At 57.9% G+C, this 18,335-nt stretch overlaps 1 protein-coding gene across 1 annotated transcript in view; it reads left to right on the top strand.

The window, feature by feature from the left end:
- ARHGEF17 (Rho guanine nucleotide exchange factor 17) overlaps positions 1-16,745 on the top strand; it is a 56,073-nt gene extending 39,328 nt beyond the window's left edge. The window contains exons 3-21 of the mRNA XM_059708510.1: positions 2,133-2,315; positions 5,207-5,323; positions 5,527-5,619; positions 5,802-5,978; positions 6,248-6,298; positions 6,535-6,644; positions 6,748-6,833; positions 8,522-8,640; positions 8,992-9,205; positions 9,710-9,783; positions 10,001-10,200; positions 10,407-10,705; positions 11,210-11,459; positions 11,733-11,819; positions 12,121-12,188; positions 12,421-12,569; positions 12,967-13,141; positions 13,248-13,517; positions 14,407-16,745. Of these exons, the coding sequence (XP_059564493.1) occupies positions 2,133-2,315; positions 5,207-5,323; positions 5,527-5,619; positions 5,802-5,978; positions 6,248-6,298; positions 6,535-6,644; positions 6,748-6,833; positions 8,522-8,640; positions 8,992-9,205; positions 9,710-9,783; positions 10,001-10,200; positions 10,407-10,705; positions 11,210-11,459; positions 11,733-11,819; positions 12,121-12,188; positions 12,421-12,569; positions 12,967-13,141; positions 13,248-13,517; positions 14,407-14,603 (2,919 nt within the window). The 3' untranslated portion in view covers positions 14,604-16,745. The remainder of the gene's footprint in view (positions 1-2,132; positions 2,316-5,206; positions 5,324-5,526; positions 5,620-5,801; positions 5,979-6,247; positions 6,299-6,534; positions 6,645-6,747; positions 6,834-8,521; positions 8,641-8,991; positions 9,206-9,709; positions 9,784-10,000; positions 10,201-10,406; positions 10,706-11,209; positions 11,460-11,732; positions 11,820-12,120; positions 12,189-12,420; positions 12,570-12,966; positions 13,142-13,247; positions 13,518-14,406) is intronic.
- The last annotated feature ends 1,590 nt before the right edge of the window (positions 16,746-18,335 follow it).

The following is an 18,335-nucleotide window of genomic DNA, read 5'->3' as shown; positions in this document are numbered from 1 at the left end:
CTCCGCAGCGGGAACAGCATGTGCACAGTCCAGTAAGGAGAACATCCAGAGGTCTGTGTGGCCAGCGCAGAGCCCGGGGGCTGGTCCTATGGTGACGCTGAGGGGGCCAGCAGGGGCCACAGGGTAGGGGTCTTGAATGCCAGGAAGAGGGTTTGGACTCTGTCGAGGGTTTGGACACTGACTCTTGGGGAGTCAGTGAAGGGCTTTGAGCAGGGGCAGTGTGTAGCATGACTGATGCTTTACAAAGTCTCTTGACTCCTGGGAAGGTGGGTAGCAGAAGAGGAGGCCAGGTCAAAGTCACTGAGGTCAGGCGAGGGAGGAGAGGCCAGGACCAGCGCAGAGGCTGCAGGGAGAGAGCGTTGTGGACAGACATTTAAGAGGTGGGTTGGTCAGGCCAGGCATGGTAACTGGTTGGCTGTAGGGAGTGTGGTGGGGAAGTGCAGCACGATGCCTGGGCCCCTAGCCTTGGCAACTGAGGCACTAATGGAGCCCCACCTGGGAAAGGTGGGGCAAGATGGTGAGCTTGGGTTCAGAAACAGGGAGTGTGGGAATAGGATAGCCCAGGAGCTGAGATGCACCAGCGGGTCTGGGGCCCAGGATGGAGAGCATGGTCTCAGCTGAAGTGGGGCCTGGCATTCACTGTTAAGGATGAGTTTGTTCAGGCCACCTGGGCAGAGTGAGAGCAAAGGGCAGAAGGTAGAGCCCTGGAAACATTCATTCATTCACTCCACAAACTCCGGCGCTCCTGCTTCACTGCCGAACCCCCGGTGAGCATGAGGAGGAAGCTCCTGTCTCCCGGAGCTCGCAGCCTGTGGCAGAGACCAGCAGGAACCAGACAGACAGACCACACATGGGGACAAATGACGCAAAAGTGCACAGAGAGTATGTACCTAACAACAGGATATTGGTCAGCCTTAAAAAGGAAGGGAGTTCTGACACATGCTACAATATAGATCAGCCTTGAGGACATTATGCTCAATGGAATAAGTTAGTCGAAAAAGGACAAATACTGTGTGATTCCACTGATATGAGGTAGAGGAGTCAGATTCACTGGCTCAGACTGGCCAGTGCTGAGAGAGGAAGGCTGCCAGCCTGTCTCCTCACCATCACCCCAGCCCTTTCAGAATCCCAGCCACGTGAGAGGATTCTGTTGAGCATGACTTTCTGGAATTTTTCTTACAAAACAAGCCAGATGTTTTAAATGTTTAATATACATTTTATTACAATGTTGCATACAGTATACTTCTTCAGGGTTTTTTGGCCTGCAGTTACAGTGCGGGCCAGTAGAGGGCGGCCTCTCCACGAGCACACTAGCCACCCAGCAAGGGCTGTTTATGCGCAGGACACACCACTGAATGCAGATTTGAAGTGAAAAACAGGTTTAGTCACAGACTGACTAGCAGATCTGAAAACTGTTAAAATAATGCTCAGATAGTGTCACTAGCAGCCTCAGTAACTTCCCATTTGGCCTCCCGTGCCCTCCCTGCTTCATTTCCCCACAGTGGTTATCATCTTTAGACTTACCAGGTGATGTCCACAGGTAGTCAGTTCTAAGACCCCTTCTTCACATTTTCACATCTCTGAAATCAAGGTGCATTTTATAATTGAATGCACATCATCATTTAATTGATAGCCAATTTTTTTCTTAAAGATACATCTTAGATTTGATGAAATGTGCTTTGTTTTTATTATTTTATTTGTGTATTTTATCTGACTAGATTGTAAACCCTTTCAGGGTGGGGATTTTTCTCTTTTTTGTTCACTGGTGTCACCCAGTCTGCACGGTGCCCAGCACATAGTAAGTGCTCAGTAAAACATTAGCTGACTTAGTGTGTACCTATGGGTCTCCAGGGAGCCCAGTCTTCTTGCTTTCCTCACTCCAAAATCTGCTTGTTCGTGCATCCAACAAACCTTTCCTGAGCCCCTCACGCCCATCTTATGCCAGGCACTGGCTGTGCAGTGAGGGGCGTGCGGATAGGCCTCCCTATCTCCCTCCTAGAGCTCTGAGTCTAATGAGGGAGATCCAAGAGGCAGGGCCCTGAGCTGCAGGCCTGGGTGACTGTGTGCACCTGTGCCACTGGATTGGGGTGCCATCTCTGAGGGGACCTACACTGACCTCGTGGGTCCCCCAGGGCTACATGCAGCCACTGAAGCAGCCCGAGAACTCCTTGCTGTGTGACCCATCGCTGGTGGACGAGATTTTCGACCAGATCCCGGAGCTCCTGGAGCACCACGAGCAGTTCCTGGAGCAGGTGCGGCACTGCGTGCAGACCTGGCACGCCCAGCAGAAGGTGGGAGACCTGCTCATCCAGTCGGTGAGTGGCCCTGCGCCTGCGGCTGCAGCCCCCACAGCCTCGCCACCTCAGGCCCCTCCTGGATGGGGCTGGCTGCTGCTGTGGGCCCCTCACCCCACCTCACTCCACTTCACCTGGCCAATGATTCTGATTCCAGATGTAACCCCAGAACCTGACCAGACACTGGCCCTGACCGCAGGCCCTGGGTTGACCTGAACCTGGACATTGCCCAATCCCAGGGCTTGATGGGATGCCCCATCCCAACCAGACACTGACCTGATCCTGGACCCAACTCAGGTTGCTGACCCTGAATTGGTGCCGACGCTGCCCCAGACCTCAAAGGGATGCTAGTACTAACCTCAACTCTTACCTTGACTAGCTTTTCTCCACCAGATATTTCAATAATAATAGCTAACTATTTAGCATTTAGTATGTGCCAGGCATTAGTCTAGATACAGTATACAGGGTGGGGCAAAAGTTGATCTACAGTTGTGAGTACATGAAACAATTCTTGTTTTATTAATTATTGTATTATTTTCCATATGAACAACTGTAAACCTACTTTTGCCCCACCTTGTATCTATCAACAACGCCAGGAAGAAGGTGGTATTATTACCCTGAATTTAAAGTTGATGGCTCTGTGGTAGAGAAATATGATAACCTGATCAAAGTCGTAGTGAGCAGGTGGTGCAGGGTTCAACCCCCAGAAACCTGGTTCCAGAGCTCATGCTCTGTCCCACCTGTGTTCCCTTTCACCCTCCGCCTTCACGCTTTCCAAGGTTCTGCAGGAGCATTTGAGATCCTGCTCCCTGCCATATGTCATCAGTTTGGCTCAAATAAATGCTCATTTAAAAAAAAAAAAAAAGCTGCATTAGAGACGGGGGCCTTTGAAAAGGGATTGCTTCAAAACTCAGAAAGATGCCAGCTTGAACCAGGAGGTTCTGGTTCGATTCTAGATCAGGGCACATGCCCAGATTACGGGCTTGATCCCCAGTAGGGGGAGTGCGGGAGGCAGCCGATCGATGTTTCTCCTCAATGTTTCTCTCTCTCTTGCTTTCTCCTTTTCCTTCTCCAAAATCAGTTTTTAAAAAACATGTTAAAAAAACAAAACTAATAAGCATTTAACCAAATGTCTGTAAAACATAACATGCCATTTTCTTTATTAAATTTAGAATTCATTTGTTATTTTGCCAGAATTTCCGAGAATGCATGATGATGATGAATAAATTATAGTCAAATGCAAATTAGTTACTCAGAGCCAAATAATTTCAAGAAACAAAATTGTAAAACTCCTTCTAAAAATTATACTAGCAGAAAAAAGAACATCTAATTTTATGGGATGTGGATGTGTTTGTGATGATGTGAGTGGGCCTTGGGCCTAAGAAGGTCTTCGAAGGTCTCTGCTGGCCTGAAACCGATGTGATGAGAACCTTGGTCTGGCGTGATGGGACCCCAGCTCGAGTGCTGACATCTCCAGCCCATCACCACCCTCAGTGTCACTCAGATCTTTTTTTTTTTTTCTCCTATATTTTTATTGATTTCAGAGAGTAAAGGAGAGGGAGAGAGAGAGAGAAGCATCAAGGATGAGAGAGAATCACTGATCAGCTACCTCCTGCATGCCCCACACGGGCTGGAGCCCACAAGCTGAACATGTCCTCTGACTGGGAATTGAACCCTGACCTTCAGGTTCACAGGTCGACACTCAATCACTGAGCCACACCAGCCAGGCACTCAGATCTTTTTTTAAAAAATATATTTTATTGATTTTTTACAGAGAGGAAGGGAGAGGGATAGAGAGTTAGAAACATCGATGAGAGAGAAACATCAATCAGCTGCCTCCTGCACACTCCCTGCTGGGGATGTGCCCGCAACCAAGGTACATACCCTTGACCAGAATCGAACCTGGGACCCTTCAGTCTGCAGGCTGATGCTCTATCCACTGAGCCAAACCGGTCAGGGCCAGGCACTCAGATCTTGATGCTGACCATGGGGTGCAAAAGGAGTCCTTGCCTCCAGGGAGGGGTCAGCATAGGGTGCTCTGTCCCAGGGTGGGGGCAGTTTGTGGGGACAGTCTTCCTTCCTGAGCTGCGTCAGCCTCCACCCTGAGGCACACCTGGGGAGTTGGGAATGGGCAGGGCTCATGGGCTTGGAGGCTCAGAGGAGAACCAGAAACACCACCACAGGTCCCCCAGTCATCCGTAGTGCAGCTGACACAGGAACCGGGTGTCCCAGCTCCCAGCCAGGGCTTCTGACCAAGAACCCCGACAGTTAGCCCAGCTGTCAGCCAAGCAGCAGGTAGTAGCCACCAGCTGTGTGCCTTCCCGGAGCGGGGCTTGATTGGGTGGGATGGGGCAGCTGTCTCCTTGGAGAGGGAAAACTTGTCCTGAGGGTCAGGGGAGGCCAGGGACCAGGTGTAGTTCCAGGCAGAGCTGCTTCCTGGAGGAGGCCGAGCTGGAGCCCAGCCCCGAGGACGGGTGAGAGTGGGAGGGGAAGGGCATTCCTGGTGGAGGGAATTACATGAGCAAAGGCCACGCAGCTAGGACAAGCCTGTGTTGCTCAGAGCAGAGGGAGGAGGGAGACCTGCCTGCCTGGACTTGGTGGAGTTGGAGACCCAGGGATGGAAGTGCCCCCGCTGGAAGTGAGAGAACCTGGTCTGAGCTCACAGCACACATCCAGGCACACGGACGGACACACATGCAGACAAGTTACACATGTGTATGTCTATGCACATGCACGCACCTCATCACACAGTCACACATACAGCATGTACACACAACACAAGGGCACATGCCTTATCTCTCAGGGATTGTACCAATGAAAGAACATTGACTCTTGAATCAATGGAAACCAGGACAGGGTGAGGTGGAGTAAGGGACACCTTGAGGGTCCCCAACCTGTGTCTTCACCCACAGTTCTCCAAGGATGTCCTGGTCAACATCTATTCTGCCTACATTGATAACTTTCTCAACGCAAAGGATGCCGTGCGTGTGGCTAAGGAGGCAAGGCCTGCCTTTCTCAAGTTCCTAGAGGTACCGTGGGCCAGGGCTGGGGGGATGGAAGCCACCCACACCTGGGCCAGCTTTGGGGACCCCAGGAGTTCCCAGCCTGGGCACCACAGCCCTAGCAGGGTCAACTTCTGCCCTCAGGCTGAGCTGGAGGGGCTTCCTGGGTAGTCTCCTCTTTGCGTGTCATACCTCACGCGGCTGCCCATCCGCCCTGTTTGGGATTGCAGCAAAGCATGCGTGAGAACAAGGAGAAGCAGGCGCTGTCCGACCTCATGATCAAGCCCGTGCAGCGGATCCCACGCTATGAGCTTCTGGTGAAGGTGGGTAAGGCCTGGAGGCGTGTGGGGTGCCGGGGGCTCTGAGGCTCGGTCCCCAGGGCTCTGGTGGGAAAGGAAGTTCTCTGTGACATCTGCCCGTCGTCCCTCCTGCTGCAGAGTCAGTGTGGGGCCAGGGCCCAGCAGGGCAGCTCAGCAGACAGACCTGGTCCCTGTTCCCACCCCAGGACCTCCTGAAGCACACCCCTGAGGACCACCCGGACCACCCACTCCTGCTGGACGCACAGCGGAACATCAAGCAGGTGGCGGAACGCATCAACAAGGGCGTGCGGAGCGCGGAGGAGGCAGAGCGGCACGCCCGCGTCCTGCAGGAGATCGAGGCTCACATCGAGGGCATGGAGGATGTGTGTGCAGCCCCGCCCGACCCTGCCCATGCCTCTGTCCATCTGTGGTCACCTGGGACATGGCTGTGTTCACGTCCACAGCGGTGTCCGCCCTTCCTCTTCCACATCTGCCTCTAGCATGTGCCTCTGGCCTGACGGCGTCGGGTGGGGGATGGGGTGTTGCTTCCAATGGCCTGGCCCTGGAGGGGGGCCAAGGGGCCACCAGAGCCTGGGAATGGGATGAGGATTAATAATTTGCTGCGAGACACCCTGTACCTCCTGCCCCACAGCTCCAGGCTCCGCAGCGGAGGTTCCTGAGGCAGGAGATGGTCATTGAAGTGGTAAGAAGCGCCCTGTTGTCTGCGAGCTTGTCTCCACGCCCAGCCTGCTGTGTTCACACGTCTGCTCATACCCGCTGCCCACGGCTCTCCCTGCTCTTCCGCCCCAACAGGCGCCCCGGGTCGAGTCCCAACTCTGCCTCTGGGCAGCTGGGGGAGAGTCCTCACCCCTCCCTGTCCCCGGGGGCCTGTGGGCAGGAGGGAGGGCCTCTGGGCCTGAATCGTGCCTTGGCCCACAGAAGGCAGTCGGTGGCAAGAAGGACCGGTCCCTCTTTCTGTTCACGGACCTCATCGTCTGCACCACCCTGAAGCGGAAGTCGGGCTCCCTGCGGCGCAGCTCCATGAGTCTGTGAGTGGCTGGGGGGGAGGGCAGGGCTGGGAAAGTGGGAGCAGTTGTCCCTCTCGGGGCTCACTCCCCTGCCCCGGCCTGAGCACCCCGTGGCTCCCCACAGGTACACGGCAGCCAGCGTCATTGACACGGCCAGCAAATACAAGCTGCTGTGGAAGCTGCCGCTGGAAGACGCAGACATCATCAAAGGTGGGGCTGCCTCCGGAGTTTCGGGCGTTGGGGTCCTCCTCTGAGAAGCCCCCCTAGTGGGTGTGAGCGTGGCCAGGCTGGCTGCCTCTCCATCTGCTTTCTGCTCTGGGTCCTACTTTCCCATCCAGTATAAGGGGTCTGGCACACACACGATCTGGTTGGCACCCACCCAGCCAGACCAGGACCTGTCCACGAAGACACCTTCTGACTGGGCAGGGGCCTAACATGGCTGGGGCTGGGCTGGGGGGTACAGGGAGCACAGACATCCTGTTATTGGCCATTGATTGACTCAGGTAAGCCCCTCGTGTTAGGTGATGGGGCACAGTTCTGGTCCAGCAGTTTTGTGCACAGGGAACATAGACTCACTCATGTGTCCTCAGGTCAGTGCAGGCGGCAGGCTGGTTGGAAAGATCCGTGTTGTTTGGGGCTGAGGCGGCTTTATGGACCTGCTCCTGTGGTGTCTGTCTGTCTGTCTCTCTCTCACTGTCCTCATTGCTCTCAGCTTTCTCTGCTTCCTTATAGCTCCCATGATCCACCATGCCCTTTTCCGACCGGCCTTTCTCCCTCAGCTCTGGGCCTAGCTGCTCCAGGATGCCCCGCTCACCGTATTCAGCGAGGCGGTTGGTGTAGATGGGTGGCGTGGGCACCTCTGGGCTGGAGGCAGTTCAGACCAGCTGGGGTGGTCCCCGAGGTGAGGAAGGACTCCATCAGCCCCTAGGTCCGTGGCTCTCAACCTTCTGGCCCTTTAAATACAGTTCCTCATGTTGTGACCCAACCATAAAATTATTTTCGTTGCTACTTCAGAACTGTAATGTTGCTACTGTTATGCATCATAATGTAAATATCTGATCTGCAGAATGGTCTTGGGCGACCCCTATGAAAGGGTCGTTCGACCGCCAAAGGGGTCGCGACCCACAGGTTGAGAACCGCTGCCCTAGGTGAACCCAGGCCTGCCCCACATAGGCCCCTGTGTAGGAATCCAAGCTGGTTATTGGCCCACTTCGTCTCTTCTCGTGAGGGAACAGGCCAGCTGATAACATGACTATGTTTAGGTCAAGTGTCCAGTCTTGGTCCAGTCAGCTATGGCAGGCGTGGGGCAGGGTCACATGGAAGAAAGCACACGGTGAGAGCGTGGGAAGCTTCCCTCCGAAGGAGCAGCGGACCTCCCAGCCCCGACTTGTCTAGTGCACGCCACTGCTGTCACGTGCACCCCAGCCAGGCACGCGGGCGTGGGGTGCTGAGCTGCCTCTGGGCCGGCTGCTCGGCCGGGGGAGGTGCACGGGGACCAGGGAAATCCAGGGCATCGGCTCGTTGCTCCCTCCGCCGTGGAGGCTCTGAGTCCCGTAGTCGGCACGTTGGACTCCCGTGGGCGGCTGCCGCTGCACAGGCCAGTTTGTCAGCTGGTGCCGCACAACCTGCAGGGCCGTCTGCTCGTGATTTGTGCTCTTCCAGGGGGTTCTCCGGGGCCCCGCAGCCTGTGCTGTGTAGTTCTTGGCCCAGCCCCCTGCCCCCAGGCCTGGGGCTCTCTGCGAACTGCCCGCTAGCGTTATTCCTGGGCACGTGGGGTTTACTGTTGGTGAGGCTGCTCCCCGCAACCAGGTGCAAGTCGTGCGCTGAGGGGAGGAGTGCCTTTCCAGCCTTGACCTTGTCTGTTTCTGGATCTGTCCGGGCCTTCTCTGTCCCACCAGGGGCAACCCAAGCCACCAATCGGGAGAACATCCAGAAGGCCATCAGCCGCCTCGACGAGGACCTGACCACCCTGGGCCAGATGAGCAAGCTCTCCGAGAGCCTCGGTTTCCCCCACCAGGTCTGCGTCCTCTGCCTGAGGCTGCCTGCAGTTGAGGGCGGGGATCCCCTGAGCCTATCCGAGGGAGAGGACATCCCTGTCACTCATCTAAGAGGGAAAACACAACCTCACCCCACCAGAGGGAAGTAGTGTGTCCCAAGCCTGAGATGGAGACACAGGTCCATCCCCAGCTGAGGGAGGAGAGAGGCCCATCCTGTCTGTGGGGGGAAGGCAGACTTCCTCTTGGTCTCAGAGGGGCGACAGAGTCCCACTTTCTGTGGGAGGGAGAGGCAGGTCCCCATCCTCATCCCCAGGGCAGGAGCAGGCCGTGGGGAGATGTGAGGGCCTGAGGCCTGGGCTTTCCCCCCACAGAGCCTGGACGACGTGCTTCGGGACCTCTCGGCTGCCATGCACCGGGACCTGTCCGAGAAGCAGGCGCTGTGCTATGCGCTTTCCTTCCCCCCGACCAAGCTGGAGCTGTGTACCACGCGGCCCGAGGGCACAGACTCCTTCATCTTCGAGTTCCCCCACCCTGATGCCCGCCTTGGCTTTGAGCAGGCCTTCGATGAGGCCAAGAGGAAACTGGGTAAGCCAGGGCCCACACTGGCGCTCTCCTCCCAGAACCAGTGGGCAGTGGGCAGCACCTCACAGCTGTCTGAGACATTGGCAGCCAGAAATTCCAGGCCCGCCATGTCCTGTGCTGCAGTCCCTGCGGGGGGAGGGTGGACTAGACGCCTGCAGTAAAACAGGGCTTCCCCGGGCCTCCCTGCAGGGAGGGGAGTCCACGGAGAAGGTCAGCTACGTCAGGGGCCCCGTGTGGGAGTGCATGGCAAGAACTCCTTGTCTCCACACACACTGGGAGGAAGCCTGGGTCACGGAAAGCTATTGTTCAAGGTCCATGGCTTAGAAGATTCTTGGAGACCTCTAGGTCTATCTCCTGCATAAGGCCAGGGACGAGCAGGGCATAATTCACACCCACCTCATTCTCCCTCGAGAGAGACTGAGGGCAGGGGAGGAAGGGAAATGGGCAAGGTAGGAACCAGGATGAGGTGGCTGCTCAGCAGTGTCTGTCTGTCCGTCCCCACTGTAGCATCCAGCAAAAGCTGCCTAGACCCTGAGTTCCTGAAGGCCATCCCCATCATGAAAACACGCAGTGGCATGCAGGTACGTGCAGGTGCTTGGGTCCCGTGGGTGCACATATTCAAAGCCAGCACGTGCTCATGTGTTTCTGTTTTGTATTACACACATTCCTGAATATTGCACCTGCTCCCATGGTCTGTGTTGGGACCCATACACACCCATGTGGGCCTGCCCCCCTGCCCTGCGGTGGGGAGCTCGCAGCGATTCCTCCGTTTGCCTTCCCCATTGGTGTTGTTGGCAGTTCTCCTGTGCGGCCCCAACCCTGAGCAGCTGCCCAGAGCCCGCACCAGAGGTGTGGGTGTGCAACAGTGATGGCTACGTGGGCCAGGTGTGCCTGCTGAGCCTGCGCGCCGAGCCCGACGTGGAGGCCTGCATCGCCGTCTGCTCCGCTCGCATCCTCTGCATCGGGGCAGTGCCAGGCCTGCAGCCCCACTGCCAACGGTGAGGCCCGCAGTGGGCAGGGCTGCTGGACTGAGTTCCTACCTCAACACACCGAGGTCCCTCCTAATGGCTGTGGGTGGGTGTGTCCCTAGAATATAGGTGGGGCCTTGAGGGCGTGTCCATGGTGTGGGGTCTGGGGGGCTTGCCAGGGAGTGGGGCTGAGCTTGGGCTCCTGGGGGCTCTCATCCCCACTCCTTGTCTCCCAGGGAGCGGCCTTCATCGCTGAGGACCCCCCAGGAGTCAGCCCCTGAGCCTCCAGGGCCAGAACTGGAAGTCGAGGCTGCAGACGAGGAAGCAGGGATGCTGGCCGAGCCAGGGCCCCAGCCCTGCCTGCACATCTCCATTGCCGGATCGGGCCTCGAGATGGCACCAGGCCCTGCTGAGGGTGACCCCCGCCCAGAGTTGGTGCCCTTTGATAGTGACTCGGACGATGAGTCTTCGCCCAGCCCCTCCGGGACCCTGCAGAGCCAGGCCAGCCGGTCCACCATCTCCTCTAGCTTTGGCAGTGAGTGACCCACGCGGGGCTGTCAGGCAGGGTGGACGCCGAGAGGGGGGGCAGCCAAGAGTACTGATGGGTGAGGAGGGACCCGCGTAAGCCAAGGCCTGGGATCAAGTCTCAGGACGTCAGCACACAGAGCAAGGGGGCTGCAAGGTGGGCAGGGGCTGAGGACCCCGAGGACAGTGGGACAGTCAGGCCAGATACTGGAATGACTGACGAGTTAGAGAAGATGGAGTAGGGTGTGGAGTGGCTGGTCCCTTGGTCCATGGTATGGCGGCCGATGGGAGGGGGCCAGGCTGGGACTAGGAAGGAGCCTGCAGTGCTGGGCTGTCCGCAGGGTAACGAGCCTGAGCTGATGCAGAGGCCTCGGGGTGGGGAGAGCGGCTGCGGAAGGGCCCTTGGGAGGGACATCGCCAAGAGGGATGCATTGAGGGGAGACTGAGGCCCAGAAGGTATCAGGGCTCAGGCCTGGCAGAGGGCGATGGGGACAGAGACCTTTGTCTCCCTCAGATGAGGAGACCCCGAGCTCCAAGGAGGCCATGGCAGAGACGACCAGTTCAGAGGAGGAGCAGGAGCCCGGCTTCCTGCCGCTGTCCGGCTCCTTCGGGCCTGGCGGTCCCTGCGGCACCAGCCCCATGGATGGGCGAGCCCTTCGCCGCTCCAGCCGCGGCTCCTTCACCAGGGGCAGCCTCGAGGACCTGCTGAGCGTTGACCCTGAGGCCTATCAGAGCTCCGTGTGGCTGGGCACTGAGGATGGCTGGTAGGGACACGGAAGGGGCCGGGGTCGCAGTGCTGGAACCCTGAGCTCCTCACTTTGGGAAGCAGGAGGGCTGTGGTTCAAACCCCAGGGGTACTGCCAGCCAGGGCTGCCGCTGGGTCTGAAACCCACGGGGAGGCTGGGGGCCTCAGCACCTTGAGCAGGCACCAGGCGAGGAGGAGGTGGTGGTGGAGAGACGGAGATAAAGCGGTGGAGGGGTGACTCCAGGGACCGGTGTGCCCAGCACGTGTCACAGGTGCACGCCCCGATCCACAGTGTCCACGTGTACCAGTCCTCCGACAGCATCCGCGACCGCAGGAACAGCATGAAGCTCCAGCACGCGGCCTCGGTGACCTGCATCCTGTAAGCACCGCGGGGCCCTTCCCGTCCAGACCTTCTCGGCTGCACTTGCAGACTTCCTCCTGTCCCCTGGGTCCCCCTGCTCTCCAGGTCCCTCCTGTGGAGGCCCGAGGCCTGGCCTAGGCTAGCTGTGCCTCTCACACGTGTGGCCGTGGGCGAGTCACTCCTTCGTAGACTCGGGCGTTCTCACCTGGAGAGGTGGACGCGGGAACCATACCATTTTGTCTGTGATTCCCTTGGCCCCACGTGACCTGCTTGGGTCTCCGTAAGCCCCTGACTCCCTCCCCTCCCTTTCCCTGCCCAGGTATCTGAACAACCAGGTGTTTGTGTCTCTGGCTAATGGGGAACTCGTGGTCTACCAAAGAGAAGCAGGTGCGTGTCCACCCTCCCCCGCCCCCAGAGGCCCTACGGGTGTCGGCCTCTCTCCTGAGGGGCCTGGGGCCTTGGGGACGTGAGTCTGGAGATGTGGGCACCTCCCAGGTCTCTGGGCCTTGGTGTCCTCATTTTTAAATGGGGTTGTTGGCACCTCATTTCAGGAGAGGGTGAAGCTGAAATGCAATACTGAACTGAATTTGCTGTTTTCTTTACCCCGTTCTCACTCCAGGTCGTTTCTGGGACCCCCAAAACTTCAAATCTGTGACCTTGGGTGCTCAGGGGAGCCCCATCACCAAGATGGTGTCTGTGGGCGGGCGGCTCTGGTGTGGCTGCCAGAACCGAGTCCTGGTCCTCAACCCTGACACCCTGCAGCTGGAGGTAGCAATAGGGATGGATGGGGGCCGGCGGGGAGGGGGGGAGCGGGACAGACTTAGGGTGAGCCCGGCCTACGAGAGAGGGAGATGGGACTATGGGGTGGGGGGGATAAAAAAGTATCCAGCTGTCCAGGGAGAGGCCAAACCACTCAAATGTCGTGGGGGAGGGGCACCTCCATTCCAGTGTCTGAGGATTAAGTGGGGAGCTCCCCTTCAGCTTGGGTAGATTAATCACTCAGACCAGGGAGCAAAGCTGCCTTTGCCGTCCATCGGGTGGGCTTTCTGGGGAGGAGCGGTGTGGGTATAAGGAGGGAGGGACGGGTGAAGCACAGTCAGGGAGGGGACAGGAAAGGCAGGCCTGCCAGTCACCCATCTGCTCTCTAACCCCCCCGCCCCCCCAGCACACGTTCTGCGTGGGTCAGGATTCCAGCCGCAGCGTGGCCTGCATGGTGGACTCCAGCCTGGGCGTGTGGGTGACTTTGAAAGGCAGTGCCCATGTGTGTCTCTACCATCCAGACACGTTCGAGCAGCTGGCAGAGGTAGACGTCACTCCTCCCGTGCACAGGATGCTGGCAGGTAATGGCCTCCGTCTACCACTCCTTTCCCTCGGAGCCTTTCCCGCCCCCTCATCGCGGCGGAGCCAGGCCGGGATTGGGCCTCAGCTCTCTGTCTCCCGCCCCAGGCTCGGACGCCATCATCCGGCAGCACAAGGCTGCCTGCCTGCGGATCACAGCGCTGCTGGTGTGTGAAGAGCTGCTGTGGGTGGGCACCAGTGCCGGCGTCGTGCTCACCATGCCCACCTCGCCCAGTACCGTCAGCTGCCCACGGGCGCCTCTCAGCCCTGCTGGCCTAGGCCAGGGACACACCGGCCACGTCCGTTTCCTGGCTGCTGTCCAGCTGCCAGATGGCTTTAGCCTGATCTGCCCCAGCCCACCACCTCCCCCAGACACAGGTGCGTCTTGTAGCCTACCCCACCCCAGGGTACTGGACATTTGGGCTAGTACTTCCCAGTGTCCTGCCAGAAGAGGGTTAAGAGGGAGGAAAAAATGTAAGAAATTGAAGTAGGCTATGGAAACCCCCAAATACAACCTACTAGGAAATTGTGTGTGTGTGTGTGTGTGTGTGTGTGTGTGTGTGTGTGTGTGTGAGAGAGAGAGAGAGAGGGAGAGAGAGAGAGAGAGAGAGAGAAATACTGTCCAGACAGGTGTCATGGACAGGGAGTGACTATAAGCTAAGAATTAGAATAGGGCACAGGCAGGGACGTATACAACAGGAAATAACACAGGATTAGAAGTGATGTCTGTTTGGGGCAGGAAGTGATGGTCAGAGCAGGAGATAGAAATAACACCAGAGAGCGGAACACAGAGTGGCAGATAGGACAGGAAATGGACTATGACAATTAGAAAGTGAAGCCTGTTAGGAAATGATGGACACCAAGGAAGCAGCAATTAGCCAAGCCTGGCTTCGGCGGGGCAGGGAACCATAGCCCGAGGAAGCGGCAGGGACCAGGAGCAGGGCAGCCCCGGGCGGGAGGTGTCTGCGTGCAGACTAAGCGCCTCCCTGGGAAAGGGCACTGGACGCAGGAAGCGAGTCCGAGGAGGACAGTCTCTGTGCAGTAAGACAGAAAGCGGCCTGGCCGGGGACATGATGTCACTTCTGCCTGAAAAGTACAGCCAGGAGGTAGGAAGTTGTCTAACGGCCAGGAAGTGGGCGCTTCTTTCCAAACAGGAAGTGCTTGGCCAACAGGTAGTGGGCTCTCCCACGGGAAGTGCCTGTCTTTCTTCCTGTCTCCTGGGGTGCGGGAGCTTAGGCCCTAAGGGACCCTTCCCCTCTGCCCCCAGGCCCCGAGAAGCTGCCGTCGCTGGAGCACCGGGACTCCCCTCGGCCCCGAGGACCCCCCTCGGCCAGGCCAAAAATGCTGGTTATCAGCGGAGGCGACGGCTACGAGGACTTCCGACTCAGCAGTGGGGGCGGCGGCAGCAGCGAGACCGTGGGCCGTGACGACAGCACGAACCACCTCCTGCTGTGGAGGGTGTGACCCTGCCCGAGTGGCCCAGGACCTGGCCACCCACTGCCCGCAGCCTGCTTGCCTCTTCCTAACCCACACGCACCCTGCCCAGAGTGTCCAACCAGGGCACAGCCGTGCCTGCATGGGCTCCTCCGTGTCCGCGGAAGCGTGCTGATGGAACTCCTGCTGGCCAGTGGGCCAAGGCCTTTCCTGACCCTCTGGCTGCTCCCGTGCTCCTGGTCATGATGGGGCTAGGTGGGGGGCACGAGGGCTACCCAGACCTCTGTCCCTGGAGCTTCTACCAAAGACACGGCGAGGCCTGGACCCCACGGGGCTGGGGAGGGCCATGTGCAATATTTGGAGGGTTTTCTGGGGCAGTGGGAGGGCTGGGGGATGGAATCCTTTCCCATGTACAGTATTTATGTTTGTTTTTAGATGTGTACCTTCCCAAGCACTTATTTATGCAATGACCTAGGGCAGGGAGTGATTGGAGGAAATGACGGAAAAAAATCCGATTCCTGCCCTGGGGGCCCAACGAGGACCCTAACCAAGCCTTCCTGGAGGGACCAATCCCCCCCATTACATACATGCGCGCGCGCGCACGCGCACACACACACACACACACACACACACACACACACACACACACACACGCTGCATGTTCAGGGCACTAAAACGCTGTCTCTTCACACACTTTCCAAGCCTCATGCTGATTGGGCCGCCCTCCAGCATCCAGAGCCAAGGACCAAGTCCCCTCAGTCACCCAGAGCAAGATGACGAGGACAATGACTCCCATCTGGGGGCCTCCCCAGGCTTGGCATTTCCTAGTTTATCGACGGTGCCTTCAGTAGTCTCTGAACTCGGGAACACTGATGGGGCCTCGGACGGGGCTCTCTGCTGGCCTGAGCAGGAAGAGAAAAGGCCCTTGCTCCTCACAGCTGGCCCCCACCCCTGTGTCTCATGCACTGGCACATGCGGTCACCGTAGGAGGGTGGACCTAGGAGCCCCCTCACTCTGACCACTGAATCCCGCTCTTCACACCCCTCCTGCCAGGGGCAGCCCCTCCAGGAAAGATGCCCAAAGCCAAGGGGCTGGACATGGCCTCTTCACCTGGGAATCACTCCAGGGCAGCCTCTCCCCTGCCCCTGGACCACAGGCGCCAGTCTGAGCCCCAGCCCCCTCGTGCTTCAGCTACCGCTCCAAAGGTCTGGTTTCGGATGGGGTTTGTGTTTGGTTCTGTTTTTGTTTGGGGTGGGTGGGTCATTGCGGTCTTAGATTGTGTTTCTCTTGCTACCAAACAGTCATGTATTAACTTTCTTTGGATGATGAATTTTAAAGTCAATAAATAGAAACACCAAGTGACTGCTCCCCATCAGTAGCCCAGGTGGCCTGCCAGCAACCTAAGAGCTTCCCAGCCGCGTGGCTCTCCAGACACCCCCTCTCCTGTGCAGAAGGGAGGCCCCGGAGACCCAGAAGAGCGGGTGGCCAGGCTGCCACCGACTTGCCGTGGTATCCGAGCAGGTCACCGCCTGTGGGGGCTGCAGTTTCCTCACCAGGAAAACAAGGGCTGTGCTAGTCCAGTGCTTTGTAACCAGAGCTACGTGTTAGAATCCTTTACAGATTCCTGTGTAAATATAGAGCGTGACACAGATTGTATGTCCATGTGAACACCGTTCCCAGGCTCCCCTTGACTCCTGCGTCAGTGCGTCTGAGATGGGCCTGGGGAAGCCAAGCTGCCTTGGGCTGTAAGTAACAGACTAGGCAACGCCTGAGCCTGTCCACAGCTCCAGGAAGCTATTCCCAGCAGCCTCGCATGAGGCCAGGGAACCTGACAGGCCCAGGTGAGGTCAGGCTTTGGAGCTGGGGTAGAATCCAAGTTTGCTGATTTCTGGTCCAAAGAAGTACATCATTTTTAAAAAGGTGTGTCATGAAATCAGACACAAGAATGCAAAGGCCGCCCCCGCTGGTTTGGCTCAGTGGGTAGAGCGTCGGCCTGTGGACTGAAGGATCCCAGGTTCGAGTCGGGTCAAGGGCACATGCCTGGGTTGTGGGCTCCGTCCCCAGTGTGGGGCGTGCAAGAGGCAGCCGATCAATGATTCTCTGTCATCATTGATGTTTCTCTCTCTCCCTCTCCCTTCCTCTCTGAAATCAATAAAAATAAATAAAAAAGAATGTGAAGGCCGACGGCACAGGGCCCGTCCGTGTCAGGTCAGCCATGACCGCCAGGGTCTACCTGTTGGACTCGAGATGGCAGCCACTAGAAGAGGACAGGCCGTGCCTCTGCTCTGCTAACACGCCTGGACATTTTCCAGCCTAAACGACGGAGGCTTCACAAACGCTTCTGGTGGAGGGGAGTGTGGGCTCGTGCTTTGCAAATCGGTGTTCACGTCAGTCACTCAGGTGTCTGGCTCATGTTCCGCAGACAAACCCTGCACAGGGTGTTCCTACCTCAAAGGGCAGGAGAGGGGACCAAAAGCCATTCTTCTCCCAGGGGTTCTCCAGGTGTCCCTTGAGCTGCGGACATCTACCTCCTGGGGAAGGTGAGGCACAGAGAAATCTAGGGATTTACCTGAGTCACACAGCAAGACAGCATTGAGGCTGGGGGTGGGCACAGAGGAGAGTGCGAAGGGAGCAGCAAATACGGCTAAGGCCCTGACTTAGACCTGGGTGGAACCTGGGGGGGGTGGGGACCAAGGGATCTTAACTGAAGCCTCGGCCCTGTGGCCTCCTATCACTGTGTGGCCCTAGGCAGGTGTCTGCCTTCTCTGGGCACAGGTGCCCTCTGAGAGCCCTTCACAGCTTTTGCATTTCTGCCAAACACCAAGTCTTAACTTTGTCCTCATGGACCTTAAGCCACAGGCTGGGGTGCAGGAAGCGCAAGAGGAAGTGCTATTTTGGGCCCATTATGACCAACGAGGAGCCCGGCCTGGCAAAGGCAGGCTGGGTCAGAGGTAGATGTCAGGGCTGAACTAGGGAGGGAGACAGCAAACTGGAATAAATGGGGACAGAGCCCAGATGCTGGGTGGTGGGGAGGACACAGGGCAAACACTGGGTGTGGGGGAGGAGAGGGAACAGACCTGGTATTGAGCCCAGCGGCCTGGGAGAAGACCCACATAGGGTCTCAGTAGATCCCACAACATCCTGGGTGGGTGAGCTTGCCCTCGGGTGAAGCCACCTGCTGACGGCCGCACAGCCTGGCAGTGGCAGCACTGGGACTTGGCCCCTGTCTGTGTCACACCAAAGCCCAACCCCAGTGGGATTCCAGACCCAGACCAGGATCTGGACCTAAATGCCGACTGAACCTAACCCTCAGGGCCAGTCAGCTCAGCTCCATTTCTGCCCTGCCCCAGGCTGAGGCCCACCCTGGCCCCCAAGACCCAGTTCCTCCTAAAACCAAATTCACTCTCCACCTGGGGCCAAGGCACATACATAGGAGGGCAGCCCACCTTCCAAGGGGTAGGACTTGGCCAGCTGGGGGTTAGCCAGACACAGAGGACTGAAATTTGAGTATGAACTCCCCCTCCCATGCCTCCTGCTTTCAACTCCCCCCTTGGAATTCCAGTGCAGCCAGCAGAGGGTGCCACTGTTCCTGGTCCACCACCCCAGATGCTGACACGGGCTCGGCTCCCATGCAGAGGACACTCATGCCTGTGATCCTGTGACCCAGCCTGGCAGAGCTCATCCCAGCTTACTGGGGCCTTGTGCTGTGCCCCTAGGATGAAGGGCAGGTGTTCTCGGGCTCCCTGTGCTATGAAAGGTTCA

This window comes from Myotis daubentonii, chromosome 9, assembly GCF_963259705.1.
Source record: "Myotis daubentonii chromosome 9, mMyoDau2.1, whole genome shotgun sequence".
Lineage (NCBI taxonomy): Eukaryota > Metazoa > Chordata > Mammalia > Chiroptera > Vespertilionidae > Myotis > Myotis daubentonii.
This window is presented reverse-complemented; position numbering and strand designations above follow the sequence as displayed.